This window comes from Natrix helvetica (assembly GCF_964273705.1).
Source record: "Natrix helvetica genome assembly, chromosome: 3".
Lineage (NCBI taxonomy): Eukaryota > Metazoa > Chordata > Lepidosauria > Squamata > Natricidae > Natrix > Natrix helvetica.
This window is the reverse complement of record NC_138549.1, coordinates 62379923-62404581: the sequence shown is the minus strand read 5'-3', so window position 1 is coordinate 62404581 and position 24659 is coordinate 62379923. Positions and strand designations below refer to the sequence as shown.

Sequence of the window (24659 nt, the reverse complement as noted above, 5' to 3'; positions counted from 1 at the left end):
AATTGGAATAGATCTATTCATGTTTCAGTCTTCATCTGGTGCTGAAACTTTTCAAAGAAGCAGCTGTATAGAAAAGTACACAGGAAGGAAGATAAGAGGAAAGGAGGGAAGAAAGGAAGGAACAGGGAGGGAGGAAAGAAGAACAAAGAATGTGGGAGGGAAGGAAGGGAAGGAAAATTTCTGACATTCACTACCCATTTCCCACAAGGAAACCTTGGAAGTTGGAAGTCGCTCCCACTTATTTTTATTTTTTAAAGCCCATAATCATTCTGTTTCTTTGTTTAGGTAAGGAAATATCTTTGAAATTGTGGCCCAACAAATCATGGGTGATCTAGTCCAGAGGTGGGTTGCTCTTGGTTCGGCCTCGATTGGGCAAACCGGTAGTAGCAGCGGCAGGAGGCTCTGCCCACCTGTCCAGACACTTCTGCGCATGCGCAGAAGCATCGTGCGTGCCAGTGGTGGGTTCCGGATCTCGTTGCAATAGGTACGGCTCAGCTTCCACCACATGAATGCGTGCAGCACACCTCCTGCGACTCTCCAGCTGCTCGGCAGAGCATCGCGCAGGCGCCGTATGCTCTGTGTGCATGTGCGGCTGCGCCAAAGAGCTCAAATATAGGTAAGGACAGCGGGCGGATGGGCCCTCCGGAGCACCATACCAGAATGGTGCCCAGTGCTCCCAGCAGGCATCAGTATGCCCGTATCGGGGCGTACCGCCTGCAACCCATCCCTGGTGCATGCGCATGAGCGCACATGCATGCACGAGCAAACCGCTAGTAAAAAAAATGGAAACCCACCACTGGTCTAGACCATGATTAAATGTGCATTAGGATAAAAGTGAAATGATACTTTAATACTGGCACAGATAAATATGGTATAAAGATATCTCATGCATGTGCTGGTGATGAGATAAAGGCAATATCATGAGATCACAGCAGAATAAAAGGAGGATGCTTGATGTGATTAAGTGAAAGTAAGAGCAGGCCCTATTGTTAGATTAAGTGGGCCATTAGTTCACAGCTATCCCTAAAAATTTCCACTAACCTCTGTAGTCATAATAGCAAGCGCAACATGCTCACCAAAAGAATGCTTTCCCAGGACATCCAGCGAATAGGGAGCACTGCCCGGCCCTGGATTCTGTAGTAGTCCCCACTGTAAAGGTTGCGGCTCATGCCAAAGTCTGCTATCTTGATAGTGTAATTCTTCCCCACCAGACAGTTGCGAGTAGCCAAGTCTCGGTGAACAAAATTCAGGGAGGAAAGATACTTCATGCCAGAAGCAATCTGGATAGCTATTAATTTCAGGTTGGCATAACTGAATGACAGAAGAAAAAGAAACAAAAATGGATCCTTGCAGCAGTCTTAAAGAGCAAACATGCCACACATTCCATCAGCCACCCAGGACAAAAGAGAAGGATCTCCACTTAGAAGGTTTATCAAATCTTCTACAGATTAAAGTAGATGATACATAAATTGTGTGGTATTCTGTTCAAGTTCCACTTGTGTGTTTTTAAATAAACTGCAGTCCAATCAAGATCAGAACCATCACAATTGGGGAAGAAAGAATTATTCCCACCGGGTCCTTTACTATATCCCTACAATCATGATTGTCTTAAAAAACTTTCATGGACACACAGGTAGTTAGTCCTTGACTTATGACCACAATTGAGCCCAAATTTTGTGTTGCTAAAAAAGACATTTGTTAATTGAGCTTTGACCCATTTTACGACCTTTCTTGCCACAGTTGTTAAGTGAATCACTGCAGTTGTTAAGTTGGCAACATGGTTATTAAATGACTAAATGGCTTCCCTATTGGCTTTGCTTTTCAGAAGGCCAGAAAAGGTGATCATGTGACTCCAGGACACTGCAACAGTCATGGACCAGTTGCCAAGCACCCACACTTGGATCACATGACCATGGAGATGCTTCAATAGTTGCAAGTGTGAAAAACAGTCATAAAGCAGTCACCTTTTCAGTGCCTTTTGGAATTTCAAATGGTCACTAAGTGAATAGCTGTAAGTTGAGGACTATCTGTAATTTTTAAAAAAAACAAATAGAAATCTCTCATGGCTAGGGGTGAAATTTTAATTATACAACAAGAAATTTAAGGAAGCTTGAGGTTCCTTAGGCCTGAGGATTCCCAGACAGATCAAGCACTATGTATTTAGCCACAAAGTGAATTAAAACTTGAGTAGAACAGCATGGTACACAATTAACATATTATCTAGTTTAATTCTGGGTGCCATGTTTCCACCATGTTTAGCAGTGCAACTTTTCTTTTGAAAGACAAACAGTCATCTGGATGGGGATTTGCAATCAAACAATAAGGAACAATCTGTCAAAGCTGACTCCCTTTCATCGTTGCCTGCATCAACTTCTAACTCGCAGTTTGCCAAACAGAAATAGGAGGGGGATTGGTAAATTCCTAGGCAGGGGGTGGGGGAGGGCTAAGGAGTGCATGAGAGCCTTCTGCTGCTGGAGAGGAGATATCCACCAAGGCCAAGTTCTCGGAGCTATCAGCCAACTCAGAATGTTTTCCCAATACAAAAGTACTGAGTGTAATTGGTGGACAATGAACTATGGGTGGCCCAGGGGTGAAATGGGAGTTTTACCTATGTGGGATTTCATGGGAAAACCTTAGAGCTGATTTTGCTTCTGCTGTGCCTAAATGGATCTTTCAATAGTTTTACTCTTCGTAGTTCCTATGTGCCAGGAGTTTCTTTTTGAGATGTGCCAAATGGGACGATTGACACAATCTAAGGCTAAGATAGGTGTTCAACTGAAAAATGGAACAGGCCTACCTCACAAGAAAAACTGTACAGGATAGAATTGAGGGAGCCCTTATTTTCTACCTGACAGGAGGAGTGGAGCTCTCTGATAAGTTTTGGGGTTCCTGACGAGACAGAAACTGGTTGAGATCACCATTTTCCATGTACTCAGTAATCATGCAGAGAGGGTCATCAGTGATGCACACAGCCAGCAACCGGATTATATTGGGGTCCTTCAGCTTGGACATAATCTTAATCTCCTTGAGGAAGTCATTCCTGCCAGAAACAAAAGCCATGTAAAGGTGAAATTAGTGAGCTATGTTGAAAACTTGTTAGTATGGAGTAGAAGCCAAAATATATGTGAGATGTTTGAACATTCAAAAGCATTATGTACAAGCTACCGGTATGTGTATTATTTTAATATATGGCATTAATTTACTGGGTCAGTTTACCAACAATTTATTCTTTAACTTGGACTGGCAACAAGCTGTCAGAATCCTTTTGACTTCCCTCTTTGCCCAGGTTGTTTAGGTAGCAAGAAACAAAAAATTCAAACAGCAGCTGAAACCCCAACATGTATATTAATTAACAAAGGACACAATGCACCAAAAAGGCTTCCAGCACAAGTGCCTCTGAAATGAAGGAAGTGGCAAAACCTTTGCAATGCATCAATTCTTATGACAATTACGCTATTCATTATATTTGCCTTAATTGATAATAAAATCAGGAACAGGGGGAATTGAAAATTAATGCCCCCCCACCTCTTAAAATTATTGTACCTTTGGTAGTAACGCTGTAGAAAATCAGTTGGAGATAGTGGTGTGGACCCTTTTTTTCCTTACATGCATAGAACTCAATATTCCCATGTAATGGCTGAGTATACAGTACAGAATTAAGCATTTATTTTAACCATTAGAAACTTATACTCTGTTTTTGACCTTTCTTTGGTCTAGAACACCTGGGTAGAGGGGATGCTCTTTCTCATGTTCAATACACTTTAACCTTGGGATAGTCTCATCTTTGGCAAGATTAGGTACTTCAAGAAAAACAAGATAAATGTATCATAATTGCCCTTGGCAAAATCAAGCTGGCAGCCCACTCGCCATCAATGTTTTGAAGTTCCCTGACAAGCAGAAGGGTTACAGGGTCTTTCTTTTTCCCTGCATTTCAGAATGTCATAACCTTATTTTATCCCCAAGTGCATTGGAATAAAGCCTTAAATACTCACTTATGGGATTACTACATTATTTTTGGAGAAACCCAATCTGAAGGGTCAGTTTTGAACATTTTATCTAATTTTGCCATGAAATAATAAACATTTTTAACATGAAGATTTAGAAATGTCCTGTGCCAGTTTGCTATATTTGAAATGTAATCCATTGTGTGACTTTTTACTTTTCAGTCAGTTCTGTATAACAGCAAAAATGCTTATACCCATTGACTGATTGTGGAGTCCTTGATGCTCTGTGAGCTTGATTGTTTCCTTGCCGACTTTTCATTATGTGACTCAGTAACATCTAATGATATCTAGTCAGGTAATGAAATATCTCTGGGAAAACAGCCAAGCTCTCAGAAGACCAAGGACTCCACCGTTTAACCCTGAGAACTGCAGCTGTATTCAGCCTCTTCTTCTGTTTGTTCCAAGCACCTAGCATTCTTGTTGGCATCAGCTCTCAGCATTTTCACAGCTAGTAGGACAGGCTGGGTGACACTACCATCCAGAAAAGAATCCTGATCCACAGATCTCTCCATTCCTTCCACTTCACAGAGGTGAACCTAGAGAAAAAGCAACAGGCATAAGTGGTTTGACAGGTCACTCTTGCTTACATAGACAGAAGGTCTTGATTTTAACAAAAAGCCCCATAAGATTTCATTTCCTATTCTCTGTGAAGAGTAGGAATGCATCCAAAATACTATTAATTTCAGGGTCAAATATACTGGGGGATGTCAAGATAATCTGTTTTGCATTCCAATGTGTTTAACCTTTATCCAAAGACACACAGACAAAACAATTATTATCTTCAAGGATATTAAACAGAGAAGTCTCACAGACAAAACAATTATTATCTTCAAGGATATTAAACAGAAAAGGGCAACTTGACCACCTAGAAAAATCTGATCGGTGCCAATCTAAATCTCACAGATTAATGATTAATCCTTGACTTTTGTGAGCAACATAAATGATCCTGTGTCTTTGGTTATCTAACTGCAGTATTAAATAATATAAGGTAAAGGTTCCCCTCACATATATGTGTTAGTCGTTCCTGACTCTAGGGGGCAGTTCTCATCTCCGTTTCAAAGCCGAAGAGCCAGCCCTGTCAGAAGACATCTCCGTGGTCATGTGGCCGGCATGACTAGACACCAAAGGTGCACGGAACGCTGTTACCTTCTCACCAAAGTGATCCCCATTTTTCTACTTGCATTTTTACATGCTTTCGAAGTGCTAGGTTGGCAGAAGCTGGGACAAGTAATGGGAGCTCTAGGGATTTGAACCGCCAAACTGCCAACCTTTCTGATCAACAAGCTCGGTGTCTTAGCTACTGAGCCACCACGTCCCTTATTGAATAATATTATCCCTTAAAACTGAAGAAATGTCAGCAGATATATCTGGTTCAAATCAAAACTTTATCCATAAATTGTTTAATAGCTGCTGGTATGTGATTGTTGCTATGTTGTCTTGAATATTTAATATTTGCTTTGGGGGCTTGTAAGCTCCATTGGTTCATTGCTCAAAAAAGTAGAGGATTGAAAGTGAGTATCTAATAGTCATAACATGATCAATAAATCTGTCGTTTGATGATCCACTTAATCATGGAGTTGGGGCACTTTCTGAAAAATATTTGGATCCTTCTTTTAGAGCAATTAATATCAAGATGTTTCCTATGACAATACAAATATAAACTTTCAAAGCATCTATGCAGGCCTACTTGGGTTACAAAAACAGTAGCCATCAGAATAGAGAAGAAAGGGAATAAGAAGATGGGTGAGAGATGAAGAATAAAATTCTAGTTTATTGTTGGTTTACATCAGTGGTTCCCAAACTTTTTCAGTCCACCGCCCCCTTGGTGCTACAAACTGATCCTCAGTGCCGCCGCCCCAGTGGTGGAATTCAAATTTTTTTACGACCGGTTCTGTGGGCGTGGCTTGATGGGCATGGCTGGGGGAGTCATGTGACTGGGCGGTTTGCATGAAGGAATAAAGATAGTAACAGTAAAATTCAAAACTGTGACAATTAATTGCACATTTATTCAAAATCCAATTTAAAAACTTTTGTAGTTAGTTAATTCAACAAAATTGTTAATAATAATAATAATAATAATAATAATAATAATAATAATAATAATAATAATAATAATAATATATTTATTTCTTAGCCGCACCCTCTCCCGAAGGACTGTTGAACATGATCCAGTGATACCAGGTTTTCAAAGTCTGATAGTCATTTATCAAGAACTAGTAACTTAGTAAACTTAGTAAAATTTAGTAACTACTTCACTGTTCAGTAAATTCTTAATGTATGGATGGGCTTGATGAAATGATACCAGTTTCCCAATGTCTGGTTTTAAGCCACTTAGCAGGAGTCTTAAATCACCACATTCAGTAATCTGGAGTCATTTTCTTTGCTTGGAGAGAAGTTGGATGACCACACTGAAGCCATGTTCCACCAAATATGATGTTGGAAATGCAGCAAGGAGCTTCTTAACCACTGTCCATAGTGCAGGATAGCGATCAGAAGTTTCTTTCTGTAACCAAAACTCTTGGTACGATTTCTTGAACTTTGGCTTCAGCTCAATGTCACCAACATTTGCTTGAATTATTTGATGAGATTATTGCATGGTACCTAGGGATTCCCAATATGGAAAGTGAGAATGGGAACATTTTAACAGATCTATATGTTCTTGGGTTATAATTTTCACTAAAGAACCATGGGGATGGAAAGGGAAATATAGACAATGGAGTCCAATCCCCTTCCTCAACAGTTTGGAAGCAAAGAATAACTCTACCAAAATGTAACCTTCTACCTCTTTGGGGAATCATCATCATCATCATCATCATCATCATCATCATCATCATCATTATTATACGATACGATTGTATCACAGCGGCCAGTTGTTTCGCCGGATTTGGCATTGATTACTAGTCGGGCCCCACCCAGGGGCCTAGGACGTCGTAACGTATTTTCGTAATATACGTACAGTTCCAAGCAGTGCAGCTTTTTGCATTTGACTGATGGTGATTTTAACTGTTTTAAATGTAATTCCAGTGCTTTTGGAATAGCACCCAGTGTGCCGATTACCACTGGAATTACCCCTGCTGGTTTGTGCCATAATTATGCCATTATTATTATTATTATTATTATTATTATTATTATTATTATTTTATTTTTCCCAATACAACTCATGCAAAGGGTCATCCACAACTACATTACATTTTCCACATTCATATTTGTGATTCCTTATAACTTCTTTAAACTAAACATTTTTAGTACAAATCAATGCATTGACATATATATCACTAATGCAATTTCCTATCTCTTCCATTGACATAATTACCACCTTAGGTATTGAATACAAGTATATCAAGTGTAGGTTAAACATGAATTGAAAAACATCTAATTCAAATGTATAAGCTGTGAATTTATTATATAATCACAGGCAAACATTGCACTTATGCCTAAGTCCTCTACCCATGCACATTATAAGACAGATAAAACTATCTTAGCTGGCTGTTGTAAATATTACTCTGCTAGTTCAACAAGAAATGCTAGTGCATGAATCCTTAATGCAGAACACAGCTAAACATGATTTTAGCAATTTTCTTCCCAAGTTAATTCAAAATGTATATCCAAATGTTCCTCTTATTTTTTCCCCAAGCACTAGGGAGGATTATATTCAAAACCAGACACTTTTGGTGTGTGTGTGTGTGTGTGTGTGTGTTTGCTTGCTTGCTTGCTTCTGGTCTCCAGAGTCAGAAGGGCCAGTTGGGACCCCCAGAGGTCATCTAGTCCAACTCCAGACAGCACCCCACCCCCACCCCACATTCCCCAGCCCCACCTCCTCTGGGAAGGCTCCAGTGGGGGGGGAATGCGGAGCCCTTCTGCTGCTCTCCCCCACCCTTCACTCTTACTCCCTCCCTCTCTTCGCAGGCCGGGCGGCCACAGCGCTACTGGGATGGTGAGCATGGATGGGCCGTCGCCCCAGGGAGGGGAGGTCTGGCCGCCAGCAAAGGGCTTCCGCTGAGGCACCCCATGCAGGCAAAATAGCGAGCGAGCGAAGGAGGATCTGGCAGGGCACCGAGGCCCCTTTGCCTCCCACTTTGTCTTGATGAGGTCGCTGCAGCTTCCGGACGCGGACGGACGGAGGTAGCCAGAGCGGCCTGGGCGGGCGAGCAATGGAGGATCAGGCAGCTCTCTCGCTCGCTCGCCCACCCCCTCGGGCTTCCCCGCTGCTCTGGCTACCTCCGTCCATCCGCGCCCGCAGCTGCAGCGACCTCATCAAGACAAAGTGGGAGCAAAGGGAGGCGAAGTGGCCTCCCTTTGATCACTCGCTCCCCCCGCCTGTCCGCACTATGCTAGCCCTGCGCTCACTGATTGGCTGGCTCACCAATCGTCCCGCCCACCTCTAAGAGCCCTATCTATAGAAAGCCAAGCAGAAAAAAAGATAACTGGGTTTAGATAGGACTCTTAGAGGCGGGCAGGGCGAATGGTGAGCCAGCCAATCAGTGAGTGGGCAGGGCTAGCATAGTGCAGATGGGCGGGGGGAGTGAGCGATCGAGCAGCTTCTGGATTGGCGGGGGTGAGTGAGCAACCTGGTTCTGAATGGCTCGCTAGAGGAGGCCACCTCCAGCACTCCTTTGCCACCCCCCTTGCCTCTTACCACCCCCCTGCCACCCCCCTTGCCTCTTACCGCCCCCTAAGCCATCTCACCGCCCACTTTGGGAACCACTGGTTTACATCAACAAAATCATTACTGTATAGATTAAACAACAATGGAGAAAGATTACAGCTTTGTTTTACACCTTTTAGGATAACAATTGATTGAGTTAGTAATCTTTTTATTTCCTCCAGAATCTCTCACACGGCATCAAGACCAATTTAGGTTTATGAAAGTGATATAAAAGCTATCTTTTGGAAGATGTAATATGTCTTAGCTAGGTGGTATAGTCTTGTACTTTGATCCATAGTTGAATTTCTCTGCCTGTTCTGTGGCTAAAATGTCTCAGAAAGAATCCAATCCAGAAGTTTATAGTATAAAAATGGATGTATGTTAGTCATTCATTACAGAAAAGAGATTAATAGGGTGGTAGCTGTCAGGAAAATTTGTCCCAATTGATAGAATCAAGCCACTCTTTGGGAATTTGCAAGGAGTTATTTGTGGCAGAAAAAAGGCAGACTATTAGAGATAGCAGGATTAAATTTTAAAAATTCTGGTAGAATTATGTCTTTGCTAGGAACTTTGCTATTTTTCAGCGGAATTTTTTTTAAAACTACTGAGTTCAGGCCAAAGGCTATTTGGAAGGCAGGGTTGTTCATCTGGTGGCAGAACATAAGAATAAGCATATGTATCAAATAGGTTGTCCCAAGATTGAGGAGAGATTAAATTGTTAATAGCTGGGCTAAAGAATCAGGAAATGAAATGCCAAAACAGGCAGGCATCTTTATTTGTTACAGCTGTTGGAGGTTAACCCAGTTCTTTAGCACATAATTTTGTTTCTCCTCTCATAGAAAGCTCTTGTGACTCTTGTTTAGAGTATGAAATGTTTGCAGGGAAGAAATATCATTATTGGTTTAATCATTCTTTTATATTCAAGTATTACCAGTGCTTTCACTGGGTTTTGTTTGCTGATTGAATTGGAAAGAGAAGGACGTTTATTTCATCTAAGAGCTAAACTAATAATTTGTTGCAAAACTAATTATTTTACTGCTACCTACACTTTTTCTAATTATAGATTTACCAGAGGCAAAATGAGCAATAGTCACCCTTATTACACAATACTGGACAAATGTAGCTGTTGGTGGCAAGGTAACCAAGTGCTATAAAGACTGACACTGTTGAGTTAATAGTGAGGGATCCTGTCAGGGGATGGATGGTGGTTGCTTTCTAGACTGAAAGACAAGGATATATGTTTATGATGAGGGGCAAACTTGTATAATCTAAAATGAGACTTCTTCTAACCTCAAAAATTAGTTCACTCTGAGTTGACTGGAAGTTCTCCAGCTGAACAGACGTGGGTGTGGGAGTGACCTCTCAAGAGCCTCACATGAACCCTGTCTGACAAACCTAACCCAAGATCCTTTTTTGATCAGAACCCCCCTGGAAGGGGGGGCGAAGAAGGGTCAGAGTCTCATCAGACCCAGAGGCAGGCAATAAGTCCCTCGCAGGGCGGAGATTTGCCCTCTGAATCGGAGCAGGGGCGGCAGCATGGCAACATGGCTGCCCAAGAAGCTGGCTTCCAGCAAAGGAACTATGAATGTGAGGACGAGATGAAAGACCAGTAAGAAGATTCATTTAACCCACAGTCATAAATCAAAACTTGGAAAAGGCAAAGAATCTTGAGAGTACAAATAATATTAATAGACAGATCTGGATTTTGGCAAAAGAAAAGAAAGAAAGGGAAAATGTAGGGTTGAAACACTAGCCCCCCCAAAAAAGCCATCTGTTTGAAACAATTCAGACTGAAAGAGAGAAAGCAGAGAAGTGACAAACCCACTCAAATACAAACTCTAAATTTGGTTTTCGATTTGAAATAGAAACCAAACATTCCGAAGTGATTTAGTTCATCCAAATTTCTTCCAACTAATATATCTTAAGCAACTCTAAGTAATGAGAGGTGGAGTGCAACAGGGGGGGGGGGGGAATCAATAAAAAGGACTACTTTCTCACTGATAACCCAATCTTGCTTATGTGAGAAGTTTTAATTAACCAACTGCCATAAATCAGAACTTGGAAAAGCAGGAGACAAGAAACATACCCAAATTTGGCTGTATGCAAGTTTGTTCCAATTAATATATTTTGAGAGGTGGAAGGTAGCAAGGGAAAAAATAATAACAAAATCAAGAACTGGGAAAATACGAAGTTTTTTTCTTTTTTTTTCTGCAAAAGACCAAGATCGCTCCAGCTTCTCTTCCATTTTTACATTAGTTGAATTAGCTAAATTTAAGGTGGTCCAGAACTTCGAAATAAGATCTGTATAACTAACTGCAATTTTGGAACTGGACATTAAGGAAGAACAAAAGACCAAGATGGCTCCCATTGCACTTTTCTACAGCAACTGAAGTAGATAAATTTAAGGTGGACCAGAACTCTGAAATAAGAACTGTATAATTAACTGTAACTTTGGAACTGGACATTATGGAAAGGTGGGAATTTGAAGGACTACGTGAAATTATAAAAAATATGCATAAATCATTAAAATCAAGCCTAAATAGAATTCTGAACTCAAGCAGGTATTTAAAGAAGAAGGGAAAGAAGAAGGAGGGAGGGATAACTAAGGGGTAGAAACGTTGGGAAATAAAAAGCAGACAAAAAACTCAATTGGGTTTGGCAGTGGTATAGGGAAAATTGAAAAGGGGGGATGTGTCCAAACAAAAGGAAATAAAAAGCAGACCAAGGATGTTTCAGAGGTTGACAGTGGCATAAAGAAAACTGAAGAAGGAGGTTACGCCCCAACAAAGGGAAATATAAAGGATTTCTTTGACGGTGGCTTGGGGAAAATTGAAGAGGGTGGACGTGTCAAAACAAAGAAAAGGGAGAAGACAGGAATAGAGAAGTGGGACAAAAGACTTAGGAAAAAATCAGACACCTAAAAATTGTTATATGGGAAAATATAAAGCTGAGATAAGGGGTTTATTCCTAAATATGACAATAAAATTGAGTTGCTAACTGATTGAATATGATAATGGAAAGATAATTAAATAAAGGTTAAAATATATGGAATATGGACAAATATGAAACTGATATGGGGTGTTTGTAAAGGAGAGGTTTGTGATTCACTTTTATACATGATAATTCTAATTGATTGAATATGACAATAGAAGGACAATTAAGCATGGGTTAAAATATACAAAACATGAACATATATAGAACTTCTAAGATGAACAGATGTTTACCACTTGTTATTCTATATAGTAGATTAAGGGAATTGTAATGAACATTGAACAGTAAGGATTGCTATTTATAGACAATTAAGGGTAACCTAAACCAAGATATGGAAAAATGGAGAGGGAACATGAAATATACTTACAATGGGAAACTATTGAGATTTAAAGACAGAATTACAAAGTGGGGGTGTGTAAGGATGCATAAGTATATAAATATAATGAGGAGAATATCTGAGAATTGTAACCAGGTCTACATCTTGGCCAAATTAGGCGGGGGGGGGGGGGGCTTAAAAGCACAATGACTATATATGTATACATTTTTTCTCTTTTTAAAAAAGAAGGAGGAAGATATATGTTAAAATTAAATATGTATATTGAAAAGGAATTATAAATACCATCAACATAAAATGGAGCTCACTCAGAAGCTGAAATACACCAAGTAAATGAGATGAAGAGTGTGAAGTAGAGGAGAGTGGTAAGGGAAGAAAAGAGGGATAGGAGAGAGGGCAGGAGGGGGGAAGAGGAAGAGAGAAAGAAGGAGTGGAAAGGGGAGAGAGGAGAAGGAGAGAGGAAGGGGAAGTAGAGAAGAGAAGGACGACAGAGGGAAGAAAGGAGGTAGGGAGGGAGAGGAGGTAGGGAGAAGAAAGTGATGGATAAGGTACAAATATGGTGTATGGAGAGCAGAAGAGCCAATAATTGTTTTTGGGAGTTGATGGTAAGACGAATTGATGTAAACATTAAATAATATAATACGATGTTGGCTATGTAATAGTATACATGTGGTTATATGTTATGAAAATGAAAAAATAAAAAACTTTATGTATATAAAAAATAGTTCACTCTCTGGGTCACCAGGAATTGATCCATTGAGGATTTTCAAATCAAGAAAATATTATTATATTTACTTTTTGTTACCTAGAATCTTGTTAAGTGAGTTTTGCCCTATTTTACGACTTTTCTTGCACGTTTGTTAAGTGAATCACTACAGTTGTTTAATTAGTAAGATGGTTGTTAATGAATCTGGTTTCCCCATTGACTTTGCTTGTCAGAGGGTTGCAAAAGGGGATACACATAGCTCGAGGATACTGCAACCATCATAAATATGTCAGTTGTCAAGCATCCAGATGTAAATCATGTGACCATGGGGATGCTGCAATGCTCATAAATGTCAAAAATGATCATATGTCGCTTTTTTCAGTGCTGTTGTAACTTCAAGCGGTCAGTAAGTAAACTGCTGTAAGTCAAGGACTACCTACATACAATGATTGAAAGCAAAGAAGTAATGAACTGCTGTAGCATAAATTTTACATCAGTTTTATGATTTATTTCCACCCAGATTTTGAAGATATATCTACTGTAAAGAACTAGTGGAACAAGTTCTTACCTCCCCAAACTGTCCTTCTCCCAATTTCTCCTTGAAAGTTAGCAGCTTCCTAGGGAACTCAGCCACAGCCACCTCTTTGCCATAGAGTAAGTCCATGGTGATTGCAGGTACAGAATAGGTGTTGCTGCCTGTGACTCCCTGCAAGTTCACAATGTCTGCTTCTGCATAATGGGGAACCCCTTCGGCTCCATTTAGTTGGGTTGGCTTGGTGATCCCACTGCAGCCTATGAGGAGAGAAGATTAGACACAAGAAAATCTCAATGAAGAAGATCCTGAGCTTTGATGGCTGGTAACTCAGAATAACAGAGTTGGAAGGTCTTCTAGTACAACCCCCCAGCTCAAGCAGGAGACCTATAACATTCCAGACAAGTGGCTGTCCAATCTCTTCTTAAAAGCCTCCAATGATTGAGCACCCACAACCTCTGAAGACAAAGAAATTCTGCTGGTTAATTGTTCTCACTTTTGGGGGAACAGTAAGAACAATAAACAGTGAGAAGTCTGGAAAGAGAGCCTGACTGATGCTGCAGGACACAAAGGACTGCCAAAAGAAGGAACTCCAAGTAAGCTATAGATAAAAATAAACATCGATCAGACTAAGAGCTGTGGTGGCGTAGTGGTTAGAATGCAGTATTGCAGGCTAATTCTGCCGACTACCGACTGCTAGCAGTTCAGCAGTTCAATTTTCACTGCCTCAAGATTGACTCAGCCTTCCATTCTTCCAAGGTCTGTAAAAGGAGGATCCAGATTGTTGGGGGTGATATGCTGATTTTGTAAACCGCTTAGAGAAGTGCTAAGTGCTAACTGTGGGCTACAGTTAATTAAGGCATAGGCCTGTGCTGGTTCAATTATTCAACAAGTAAAGCTGAATTTGATAGCTAGCTTTAACTGCACCAAGTTAAATGCTTTCTTCTTAATCCATGACATTCATATTGATTTTCTTAATTATATAACCCACTTCCGGTTCGCTTGTAGGGCCAGTTTAAGCCCTCCGGAGGCTTCAGGGAAGCCTCCTGAAGGTCCCTGAAGCCTCTGGAGGGCCTCCAGGGCAGGGCGGGGGCGTCTGTTTTCACCCTCCTCAGGCTCCTATAAAGCCTCTGGAGCCTGGGGAGGGCAAAAAAAGCATGCAAAAAATGGAGGGGAGCACCTCTCATGCACACATGCACACTGGGGGGGGGGGGTCGCGTGTTGCATTATGGGTGCAGCATACCCGTGCACGACCCGTTTGTGCTCCCCCCCCCCCTTATGGCATGCGAGCCAAAAAAGGTTCGCCATCACTGGTATAGGATATATATTATGAGATTAAATGTCTTGGAAACCTCCAGAAGGAGAATATCTGCTTTAAAAATGCACTTCTACCACTCTTGTGGAAATCTGGATGGCCATAAGCTAAGCACTGCTGTGTCCCACTTTTTAGAAGGCAATAGTCAAATGATGACAGACAAGATTGACCAGGGACCGAAATACATATTTCTTTATGTGTCTCTGTGATCCCTCTGACATCTGCTGATCTGACTCTGATGTACTGGGTGAAATATTTAACTGCTGGTTTTGGATGCCATCAGCTTAAGGGAGAAGCAATACTTTAACTCTACTAGAACTGAAGACCACTTAACGCTGTCTCACTCATGAAATGGGGACAAGAGGAAAACAATGTCATGGGACAATGGAAGAAAAAAAGATACAACCATGGTGTGTTTGATATAATGCAAGTGAATTTAGAGTTACAGAAGTAGCTCTGGAGCCATGGAAAGGGGGCGGGGGGAAATTAAATATAAGTTTGCTATTTGTGGATTATAGCACTGCCTTTAACACCATTCTACCCAATAGGTTGTTTCTTAAAATGTCCAATTTGGGTATAAATCAGAGGATTTGTTTGTGGATAAAGGATTTTCTGACAGATAGGCCACAGTCAGTAAGGATGGGATCTCACCACTCTTCTACTCTGATATTAAACACAGGAGCCCCCCAGGGTTGTGTGCTAAGCCCTTTCCTTTATTCTTTGTACACACATGTCTGTACCCCATTGTATAACACCAACACAATTATTAAATTTGCGGATGACACGATAGTGGTGGGGCTCATTAATAAGAACAATGAGTCTGCTTATAGGAAGGAAGTGCAAGGGCTGACATTGTGGTATAAAGAAAATAATCTTACACTTAACACCAAAAAAACTAAAGAACTTATAATTGACTTCAGGAGGAAGAGAGATGTACATTTACCATTGTACATAAATGGCAAGGAGGTGGAGAGGGTTGGTAGTTTTAAATTTCTGGGCATTTGTATCTCGGAGAACCTCTCATGGACCATGAATGCTAACATGCTTGTGAAGAAAGCACAGAAGAAGCTGTACTTCCTGAGAATGCTAGGGAACATAAATCTATCTCAGCATCTACTTCTGTCCTACTATCACAGCACTATTGAGAGTGTCCTGACATACGGCATTCTTGCATGGTATGGGAGCAGCTCTGCAGCAGACAAAAAAGCTCTACAGAGAATAATTAAAACTGCCCAGAATATCACTGGGCTCCAGCTACCAGCCCTGGATGACATCTTCGCATCTGGCTGTTGAGGAAGTTGCATAACATTCTCAGAGACTCTTCCCATCCTGCTTACAATCTTTTTAGACTGTTGCCTTCTGGCAGAAGATAGAGAACAATTAAAAGTAGCATCTCCCATACCTGTTTATAATTCTTTTAAAAAGAATTCCACTGAATTTACCTCATCAAATGGCAAGCACATAGATAATTAAAATTAAGCCACACTTTCTTGTTCTAGATTATTCTAGTAGAAGTGGGAATTTGTTCATAGTCTCTTTAAACCTATTGGGCAATCTGACCTGCCTCATCTTCCCCTGGGATGAATTCTGGAAACTTGCGGATCAATCGCGATGGCTCTTGATAGTCAGCTCCAAGGGGGAATATGCGATCGTAAGTGGAGTTTGATTCTTGTTCACTGGATGGTGTGGAGCTGCTGTGGTGGAACATATTCGATTCGCTGGGTAGAGAGAGACTCACAGTCATTTCATCATCCAGCATCCGTCGAGAGGCCTAGAAATCAAAAGAAAACATGTATGATGTTCATATTCACTATAAATTGATAGAGTATATTACAGAGCAGATTCCAACATAAGGTGGCATCTCTGTTCAAATAATATTTATGTAAAACAGAAGATTTCCATGGTACAGAGTTTTTAATGTGCCAGGTTTCATATTTGCGTACTCTTCTGTTCACAAATGATTTCATGGATCACTGAGCAGTGACTCAATCAGTCATATTTATATCAAGATTCTTTGTGTGCATGAGGAACTTATGTATACATAAAAAATATGCATGAGCATCAGTGACGTGCGGTGAGGTTTATGACTGGTGAGGCACTGACACAGTGCTGGGTTTCAAATATTTTTAGACTTGTGGACTTCAACTCCCAGAATTCCACAGCCAGGCATGCTCAGTTCCAATTTAAAGCGACAGCATTTGTTTTTCTCCTTTGCTCCTTCTTTCTTTTTCTTTTTCTTTTTCTTCTCCTTCCCCTCCTTCCTCCCTCTCTCCCTTCCTCCCTCTCTCTCAAACACACACACACATACACACACACACACACAGAGAAGTTGGATTTGACTATCTCTCCTACCCCTTCCCTCTCTCACTCACTCTCAAACAAACCCCCCACACAAAAGTTGGATTGGATATCTTTTCCAGTGGCTTGAAAGCAGCTCCTCTGCCACCCCCCCCCCCCCATTCCCCTGCTGCCTTTCCCAAACACCTCCACCATTGCAAATGCAGCCTGCTGTCTGGGTGGGAAATGCCTGGAACACAATAAAGCCCACCCACCACCTCCTGCTGGCAGGCTGGGGTGAGAGGAGAGGCAGAGAAGCTGGAGGAGAGCCAAGCCGAGCCTTCCAAAAGAAAGAGGCTGGGGAGAAGTGTGTGTACTACAGCATGGCTCTTTGCCTGGCTTCCTGCCTCCTCCTGTGGTCTCCTCAGTGCTCACTTGTGCTCTCCCTCCCCAAGTGTAGTTTGATTGCAGGTGGAGCCATGTTGCCTTTTCAAACTTGTAATCAGTGAAGCGGGCTAGAATTTTATATAGTTTTATCCAGCTGTGTGTGTGTGAGAGAGAAATGAATGGGGGCCTGGGGAGGAAGTCACTACACTTGGGGAGGGAGAGCACCAGTGAGGTTAAGCAGAGTCATCCACGGTGAGGCAGCAACTAGCTCAGCTTTTTCCTTTTACTTTTTTTTTTCATGATGAGAGTGGTGAGGCTATGCCTCACTTGCCTCACCTGACTGCACGTCACCGATGAGCATGCATATGCATACACACACATTTATTTCCCAATTTTTATTAATGACCTTTAGACCAGAAGTTAATTTCATTAGCCATTTTCAATAACATATATTTATGATGAGCATTCCTAGCATCTGCCTGTACTCTTACCTTCTCTAACATCTTCTGCCAAAACTGCCTCCAGAGAATGATGACAATGATAGCCACAAGGATAAAGATGATTGCCACTAAGCAGCCAATTAAGATGCGAGTGTTGCTATCATCTACTTTGAGAGTAGGATCTGTTGAAGAGACAAGGATAATTGTGTATCATACGTTTTAGGTGAAATGATGAAAACAAAGACAGGAAAGCCAGTTAGTTGCCAACCCTTGTGGGATTCCAGTCCTCTCTTCCTACACATTACCACTGGTAGTTTACCACACATTTTAAAGTGCAATAAATGTGTAAACAGGATCCAGATGTCTATTATGAAGCAAGTCTTTCTGTCCTAAGAATATTGCAATTTCTCATCAGTCATTGATAACATTTCCCTTTCATGGGAGGTGGATGGATATATAATTATACAATTGTATAATATAATATAAAATTAAATAAATTAAATAAATAATAGCAATATCACTTAGACCTACAGTATATACTGCTTTATAGCCCTCTCTAAGTGGTTTACAGAGTCAGCATATTGCCCTCAACAATCCTGGGTCCTCATTTTACAAACTCAGAAGGATGGAAGGCTGAGTCAACCTTGATCCTGGTAAGACTCAAACTGCCTGCAATATGGCATTCTAACTGCTGCACCACCACATAATAATAATATATAATAAACCATTTATTAATTGGAAAGATTCAATTTTCTCTTACCATGATAACAGTTTTTTTAATGTGAATTTTTGAATTAAATAGATGACAATTATTGTACCCAATCTATCACATAAGTAAAAGCTGGACAAGCCACCAAGCATAAAGAGACTTTCAATTATTAATAACTAAACTAGTCTAAGCATGCTAACACAGTGCTGGTGTTAGTATTACTATTAGTGAATAGCTGAAAACAGAACAGTATCTTTTGAAACATTCATTTGTATGTTCATTGTTTGAAGCATAATTTCAGATACTTTTTGTTTTTTAAATCCAGAAGCAATTGCGGCCAAGATAGTCATTTGCCAGAATCTCCTTCCTAGGGCTGAGAGAAAGTGATTGGCCCAAGGTCATGTAACTGGTTTTGTGCTTAAAATGGGACTAGAATTCACAATCTCCTGATGCTGTAAATATTGCATCAATCTGGTTCCCAAGATAATGTCTGGAGACCCTTATTTGGTGACTAGAAGATGTGACAGTGATCACTGCAGTTAAAAGCTTTGCTGTTTTAGTTTAGCACTGGAAGACTTTCCCTCAAGGATTGAACTTTTGCTATTCTATTGGCACAAAAAAGATATTTTATTATTAAATTTTAAAATCTTTTATGGGTTGCCTATGCTTTACTGTATTTGTTAAATATTTTTTGGAACAATTCTATCTTCCAGGACTAAAATGGAGATATATAAAGGAGCTGTATGAGTATCACATGGCTGTCCTTCTCAATTTCAGTCCTGGGAAAAGACGCTTGTGGTTGACAGGGCTTATGTATGTGCCCACATACTCTCTGAAGCACCTTTTTGCTTTCAAATTGAAACTGCTCCATAATTACTGCTTATTCAATAAATCACCTTACTCCATTTTGTTTCAGATTCTTTTCTCAGCAGTTAATTCATTTGTCATGCTGGAGACAGGCCAAGGGGGCATGGAGAAAGTTAGTCTCTCCATAGTCCTAGGAATTTATGATGTCACAATTGAATGGAACAGATTTGTAATCTATCTTTATAACATTATGTTGTCTCTTGGTGTTTAATTTGTTAAGCATTTGATATTTTACTTACCTCTCAATAGTAGGAAACCTCTGTCTAAGGGCTATAAACTTTCACTGCAGGAATGGTTCTCAAAAGAAAGATGGATTTCCTTACAGAGGTGTGGAGAGTAACTACTGAAGGCATCAGAAATAGTAAAGAACAGAAACAAAATAGAAGTGAAAGACTGAAGGTGCTAAAGAAAAAGATTTTGAGAACCTAAATGACAAGGACTTAAAGTTGGAATCCAGCAATGAGAATTAGAGGTTCCTTTTTTTGATAACAAAATCCCTACAATATCTTGTAAATGTGTTATGTTTTCATATCTGTATTTCTTTAATACATGGGCATTGTTCTATTTTCTCTTTATTAAGCTATTTTTCTGGTTTTATAAATATTATCCTTTTACTATTTAGCTTTATACACAAACATGTACACTAAATGATTCCACCTTCATATCCAATAACAACTGATTCTTGGGATTTAGGTATCATTGAAAACACAGCCTGGACAACTAATTATTTTCCCAATGATATTGTACATTTCAAGCTAACACAAGAGAGGTGAACAACTTTGGAGACTGGTATTGAATGTTGGGAATGTAAGTAAGTAAAATTATTGTTATACCATATAGCATACCATATACTAAGAAAGTGCTATGCTTCTGAAAAAGGGCTGCAAATAAGAACATACTAAATTTCAAAACTCCAATTTAGAAAAAATATTTCCTTTCACCTCCAATAGCATCCACTCTTGCTAGAAGAATCCTGCTATGGAGGGTGGGGGTGGTATCCTGATATAAACACACACATACAAATGTTGTGGTGCTAAATAAAAATACATTTATGAATATTTTCTTAGAGACCCCAACATAGCAACGTACATACCATAGGTAGTCGGAGTCACTGAAGACTCAGGAAGGGCTCCAGAATTGTTGTACATAGCCGTATCTAAGAAAAAAAAGAAAAAGAAAAAAGAAAATGTTACTCATATTCATAGCATAGTAAGAGACAATTGTAAACTTTTGCTTTAAAAACAGTGAACCCATTTGAATGAGCTCAAGTATGTTGGATATCACATCCAAAGCTGCCTGTTTCAACTGCATTTGCATTTGCATTGGATATGCTTGTCAAAAAAACAAGGCATAAAGGTATAAGCGCACTGGATATAAATCTAATGTTTTCTTCAGGGACAAGAAAGGACTATGCATTATTACTGATAACAATATCCCACTTTTCTAAGTATTTGCTAACTGAAGAGAATATGCAATCAAATAAAATAAATCTAGCAAATTGATTTCAAATATAATCCATACAAATTTATAATGGACATAGAATATCTTATCAGACAATGACAAGCTGAATCTGGCAGCAACATTGTAAACCAAATCTTCTTGACTGATTGCAAGAGTAGCCTCACATAAAGTAAATTATGATAAACCATTCAGAAGTACCAAAGTAATTACAGGTCACATCTAGGTCTGACTTCTCCAGGAACAGTTGCAATGGAAAATAATCAAAGATACATAGCTGGTAGGAGGAATGCCTCACCAATTGGATGATTCTCCCTTCATAGAGGAATATTGGTGTCAAAGCTGTCCTATTTTGATCTTACAACAAATGCATACAGGGCAAAAGCAGTGGGTAGATCATCACTGCACAGACTTTGCACTCTTTTACTTTGACCAAAAGAGTATAACCTGCATTCTGCAACCTGACCACAACCTGTGAGGCATTTATCTGAGCCCATCATGAATGAGCCAAAGAAATGAAGGAGGGGGGCAATATAATTGAAATACAATGATTGCCAGTTCAAAGCCTGGTGTGAATTTAGAAAGGATCTCTTGCAAAACTAAAAAAACAACAACTGCTTCAGAGTCTTTTGATATTTGTGATCATCATTAAGGTTTCAGATTCTGACAGACTGGAACCAGCATTACAGTTCTCAAATTAAATTGAACTAAATTGAACTAAATTGAACTAAAAAGGAAGGAAGGAAGGAAGGAAGGAAGGAAGGAAGGAAGGAAGGAAGGAAGGAAGGAAGGAAGGAGGGAAGGAAAGAAAGAAAGAAAGAAAGAGGGAAGGGGGAAGGGAGGGAAGGAGGGAGGGTAGGTAGGTAGGTAGGTTGGTTTAAGGGTTTTTTCCAGTGGAAGATTATTTTCTTTTCCAAAGATTCTTTTCTTTACCAAAAAGGGGGACAGGTTCCCTTCCCAATAGGTTTACTTTAAATGCCTTAATGCCTTAACTTTAGAATGTAATTTGCTTTAGTTACAATCTAAAACAGAATCATCTCTCATTATGTTTTTATTCACAACTCAGTAGTCAGACTATATAAACTTTATTACACTGAAGATTTATGCTAGACTTTAAACTAAAAAATGTGTGTCAAATATTTTCTATCATATTAGTTTAATATTTTCTGTAATATTACACTAAAAGGAAAATATTACATTTATGAAGAAGCAAATACAATTTAATAATATTAATAATAAACAGCATCTAGGCAATCTCTGTTACTTGTTTTGCTAAGCATGACAATTATTTACCCACATCTATTGCTTACTATCAACAGTCTAATAAAGATGGGGAACTTTTGATCCACAGACTGCATGCAATTCTGTAGCCCACCTAAAATATCCCAAGATGACTGACCAAAATTGTCAGCAAAATGGCCACATTTCATGGTGCAATTTTACCTCATTGTTCAGAATGTTAGGAGAATTTCATCATGCGGATTGGAGCGTCTTGCCACCCTAATGAGTCTTACTCTTATTCCTACTATTTAAAATCTCAGATCGAAGAAGAAATATGAGGCTGAAAGGCTGAGTTGTGGTCTCTCATACTTTAACATTTGTCTACTTCTCCCCCAAAAGGTCGTGCTATAACTGGGAAGGGAGACTTCTGTTCCAACATTTATTTTTGGGTCTGTCTAGGTAAGATCAAAAGTTGCATAATTGGGAAGAGAAGTTTAGATAAGGTTTTCCTCCTCTGAGGTAACAACACCATCTACAGAGACCCACCCCCCTCTTCTCAGTGATGGTCTCCTTTCTATGCAACAGCTTGCTTCCAGATATCCACTCCACCTTCATCTTATTAAACTGCAAAGACTGTTCAGGAAAACATGTGGGGAAGTGAAGGTTTTGTCTACCTTTATGGATGGTACTGTTATAGTATGCTGATTGGGAATATTTTGTGGAACTAATTTTTTTAAACCTTCTGTTTTAATGGCTTTGTTTTCCCAACTGCTCAGAGCCTGTGGGAATTAAGCAATATAGAAGCCTCAGCAAGCAAATAGATACAGTAAATCTCCTATCAACATTGATAACAGGGACTGCTCTCTATGGAAGCCTAGCAAGTGTGAGACATGTCAGGCCGACCTGCATGCATTAGAACAAATTCAGAAATTCTTTGTACAACTCAAAAGAAAAAAACTGTTTTAGTCTATATTATTTACTAAAACATTTTCCTATTTTGTCTCCTTTGGAGGGCCGAAGATCTTGGAGGGAAATGCTGCTGGCAAAGCATTTAGTAATAGCATTGTAGCAAGCCCTAATTCATAAAATCCAATATAAGATCCATCATTGTTATCTGTGAACCACCCAGAGTCATGTAGGTGATGATATAGAAATTTGTTAAATAATCTTTAACTTTATCTCCAGAATTTATTTCTAAGTAACATCTTAGATGAGGCTCTCTCTGTCCCTTTCATGTATTAATATATCAGTGATTTCAATATATTACATTTCTTTTAACACCCTGAATTCCTTTCATCATACCTGACTGGAAGGTAATCTCACTGAACATCATCCAGGTATCAGCAAAGTAAAACTGGCATTTGATGGCATTAGCCATCCGATGGAAAAGGGGTACTGTAACAAAGCGAGCACTGGGATTGACATCATCTAGTACCAGTAACGAGGAGATGGTGTTTGGTTCCCATTCATTTGCATCAGAGCGGAAGTAACACTGCACCTCCTTGAAAATCTTTACGTCTTTGGCAAACATATTGTTGCAGTGAACCTGTGTAATAGAGAGAGATGTTCTATAAACTGATCATGTTTATTTACCTCTGAAACCATGATGTGTCCCAACCAGTGTGGCTCCTTTGTGTGCAAGTATAATATAAGATATGCTGAAATACTACAGTATGTCCCTACTTACCAGTGAGAGTCAGCCTGTCTGTGAAATTGCAAATTAGGAGAGCAAATTTATATAACTCAAGGGCTTCAATCCCTCTCTATTCTAGCTTGGTATTCAAGCTTATATGAACACACTAATATGCCAATGATTCATGGAATATTCTGAATTCACAGCAATGTCTCCAGGGGGAGCAAATTCATAATTTTCTGTTTTCATTTCTTTTAATTGCACATAAACAAAATTCACTATACAGACATAAGTTAATGAAAAAGATAGGTACCATTTTTGTATAGAGAGGATCCCTCAACTCTCCATGTACTCTAAATATTTAGTTGGCAACCTGAAAGGAATTCTGAATGAAGCTTCAATTTTAACAACTAACCTTCATGGTGGTGAAATTTCTGATTCGGTCAAATTCAAAGGTGATTTCCACATGTCCATTTGTGGTGCTCTCATTACTCCAACCAACATAGTCATAACCAGGCCATACATGATATTCGTGGCTCTGGCTAAAATCATCCAAGCCAGAAACCCCATCTGTTAGCTGTCCTAATCCTTCTGTCATGCTGATGGCACACATATGAGAAGGGGGAAAAAAGGACAAGATTAGCATTTCCTTACTGAATTTCAACAAAATCAGTTTGTCCGGTACAGGGGTGGAGTGCACTTCATCAATGAAGTGACTTTCCTGACGAGGGAAGCCAAGTGGAATGACAGGAAGAGAGCTTCCAATTTCCTAAAGAGGAAAGTCCTCTTTATATAGATCTTGAGAGCCCTCACCAAGTCCAAGGTGTGCCACTCCAGGGGGTGAGAAGGGGCCGGACAGAAGTTTGGCAGGATTAGTTCTTGGGCCCTGTGGAACCAGGTACACACCTTGGGGACGAAGGAGGGATCAAGATGTAGTACTACCCTGTCGTGGTAGAAAATACAGAGGTCCTCCCTTGCGGAAAGGGCCTGTAGTTCTGAGATTCTCCTAGCAGAGAATGAGAAATGCCACCTTAAGGGTTAGAAAACATAACGTAGCTGTCCATAAAGGCTCAAAGGGAGATCCGGTGAGTGAGTTTAAAACCTTGGACAGGTCCCAGGTAGGGTACCAATGCACCACTG

The 24659-nt window shown here is 39.9% G+C and overlaps 1 protein-coding gene across 1 annotated transcript in view; it reads right to left on the bottom strand.

The window, feature by feature from the left end:
- Positions 1 to 24117, bottom strand: part of DDR2 (discoidin domain receptor tyrosine kinase 2) — a gene marked incomplete at its 5' end in the record, with an annotated part of 31329 nt that extends 7212 nt beyond the window's left edge. The window contains 9 exons of the mRNA XM_081949558.1: positions 1077 to 1311; positions 2849 to 3040; positions 4413 to 4540; positions 13249 to 13472; positions 16088 to 16298; positions 17683 to 17813; positions 20301 to 20363; positions 23189 to 23432; positions 23935 to 24117. Of these exons, the coding sequence (XP_081805684.1) occupies positions 1077 to 1311; positions 2849 to 3040; positions 4413 to 4540; positions 13249 to 13472; positions 16088 to 16298; positions 17683 to 17813; positions 20301 to 20363; positions 23189 to 23432; positions 23935 to 24117 (1611 nt within the window). The remainder of the gene's footprint in view (positions 1 to 1076; positions 1312 to 2848; positions 3041 to 4412; positions 4541 to 13248; positions 13473 to 16087; positions 16299 to 17682; positions 17814 to 20300; positions 20364 to 23188; positions 23433 to 23934) is intronic.
- Between the last annotated feature and the right edge of the window lie 542 nt (positions 24118 to 24659).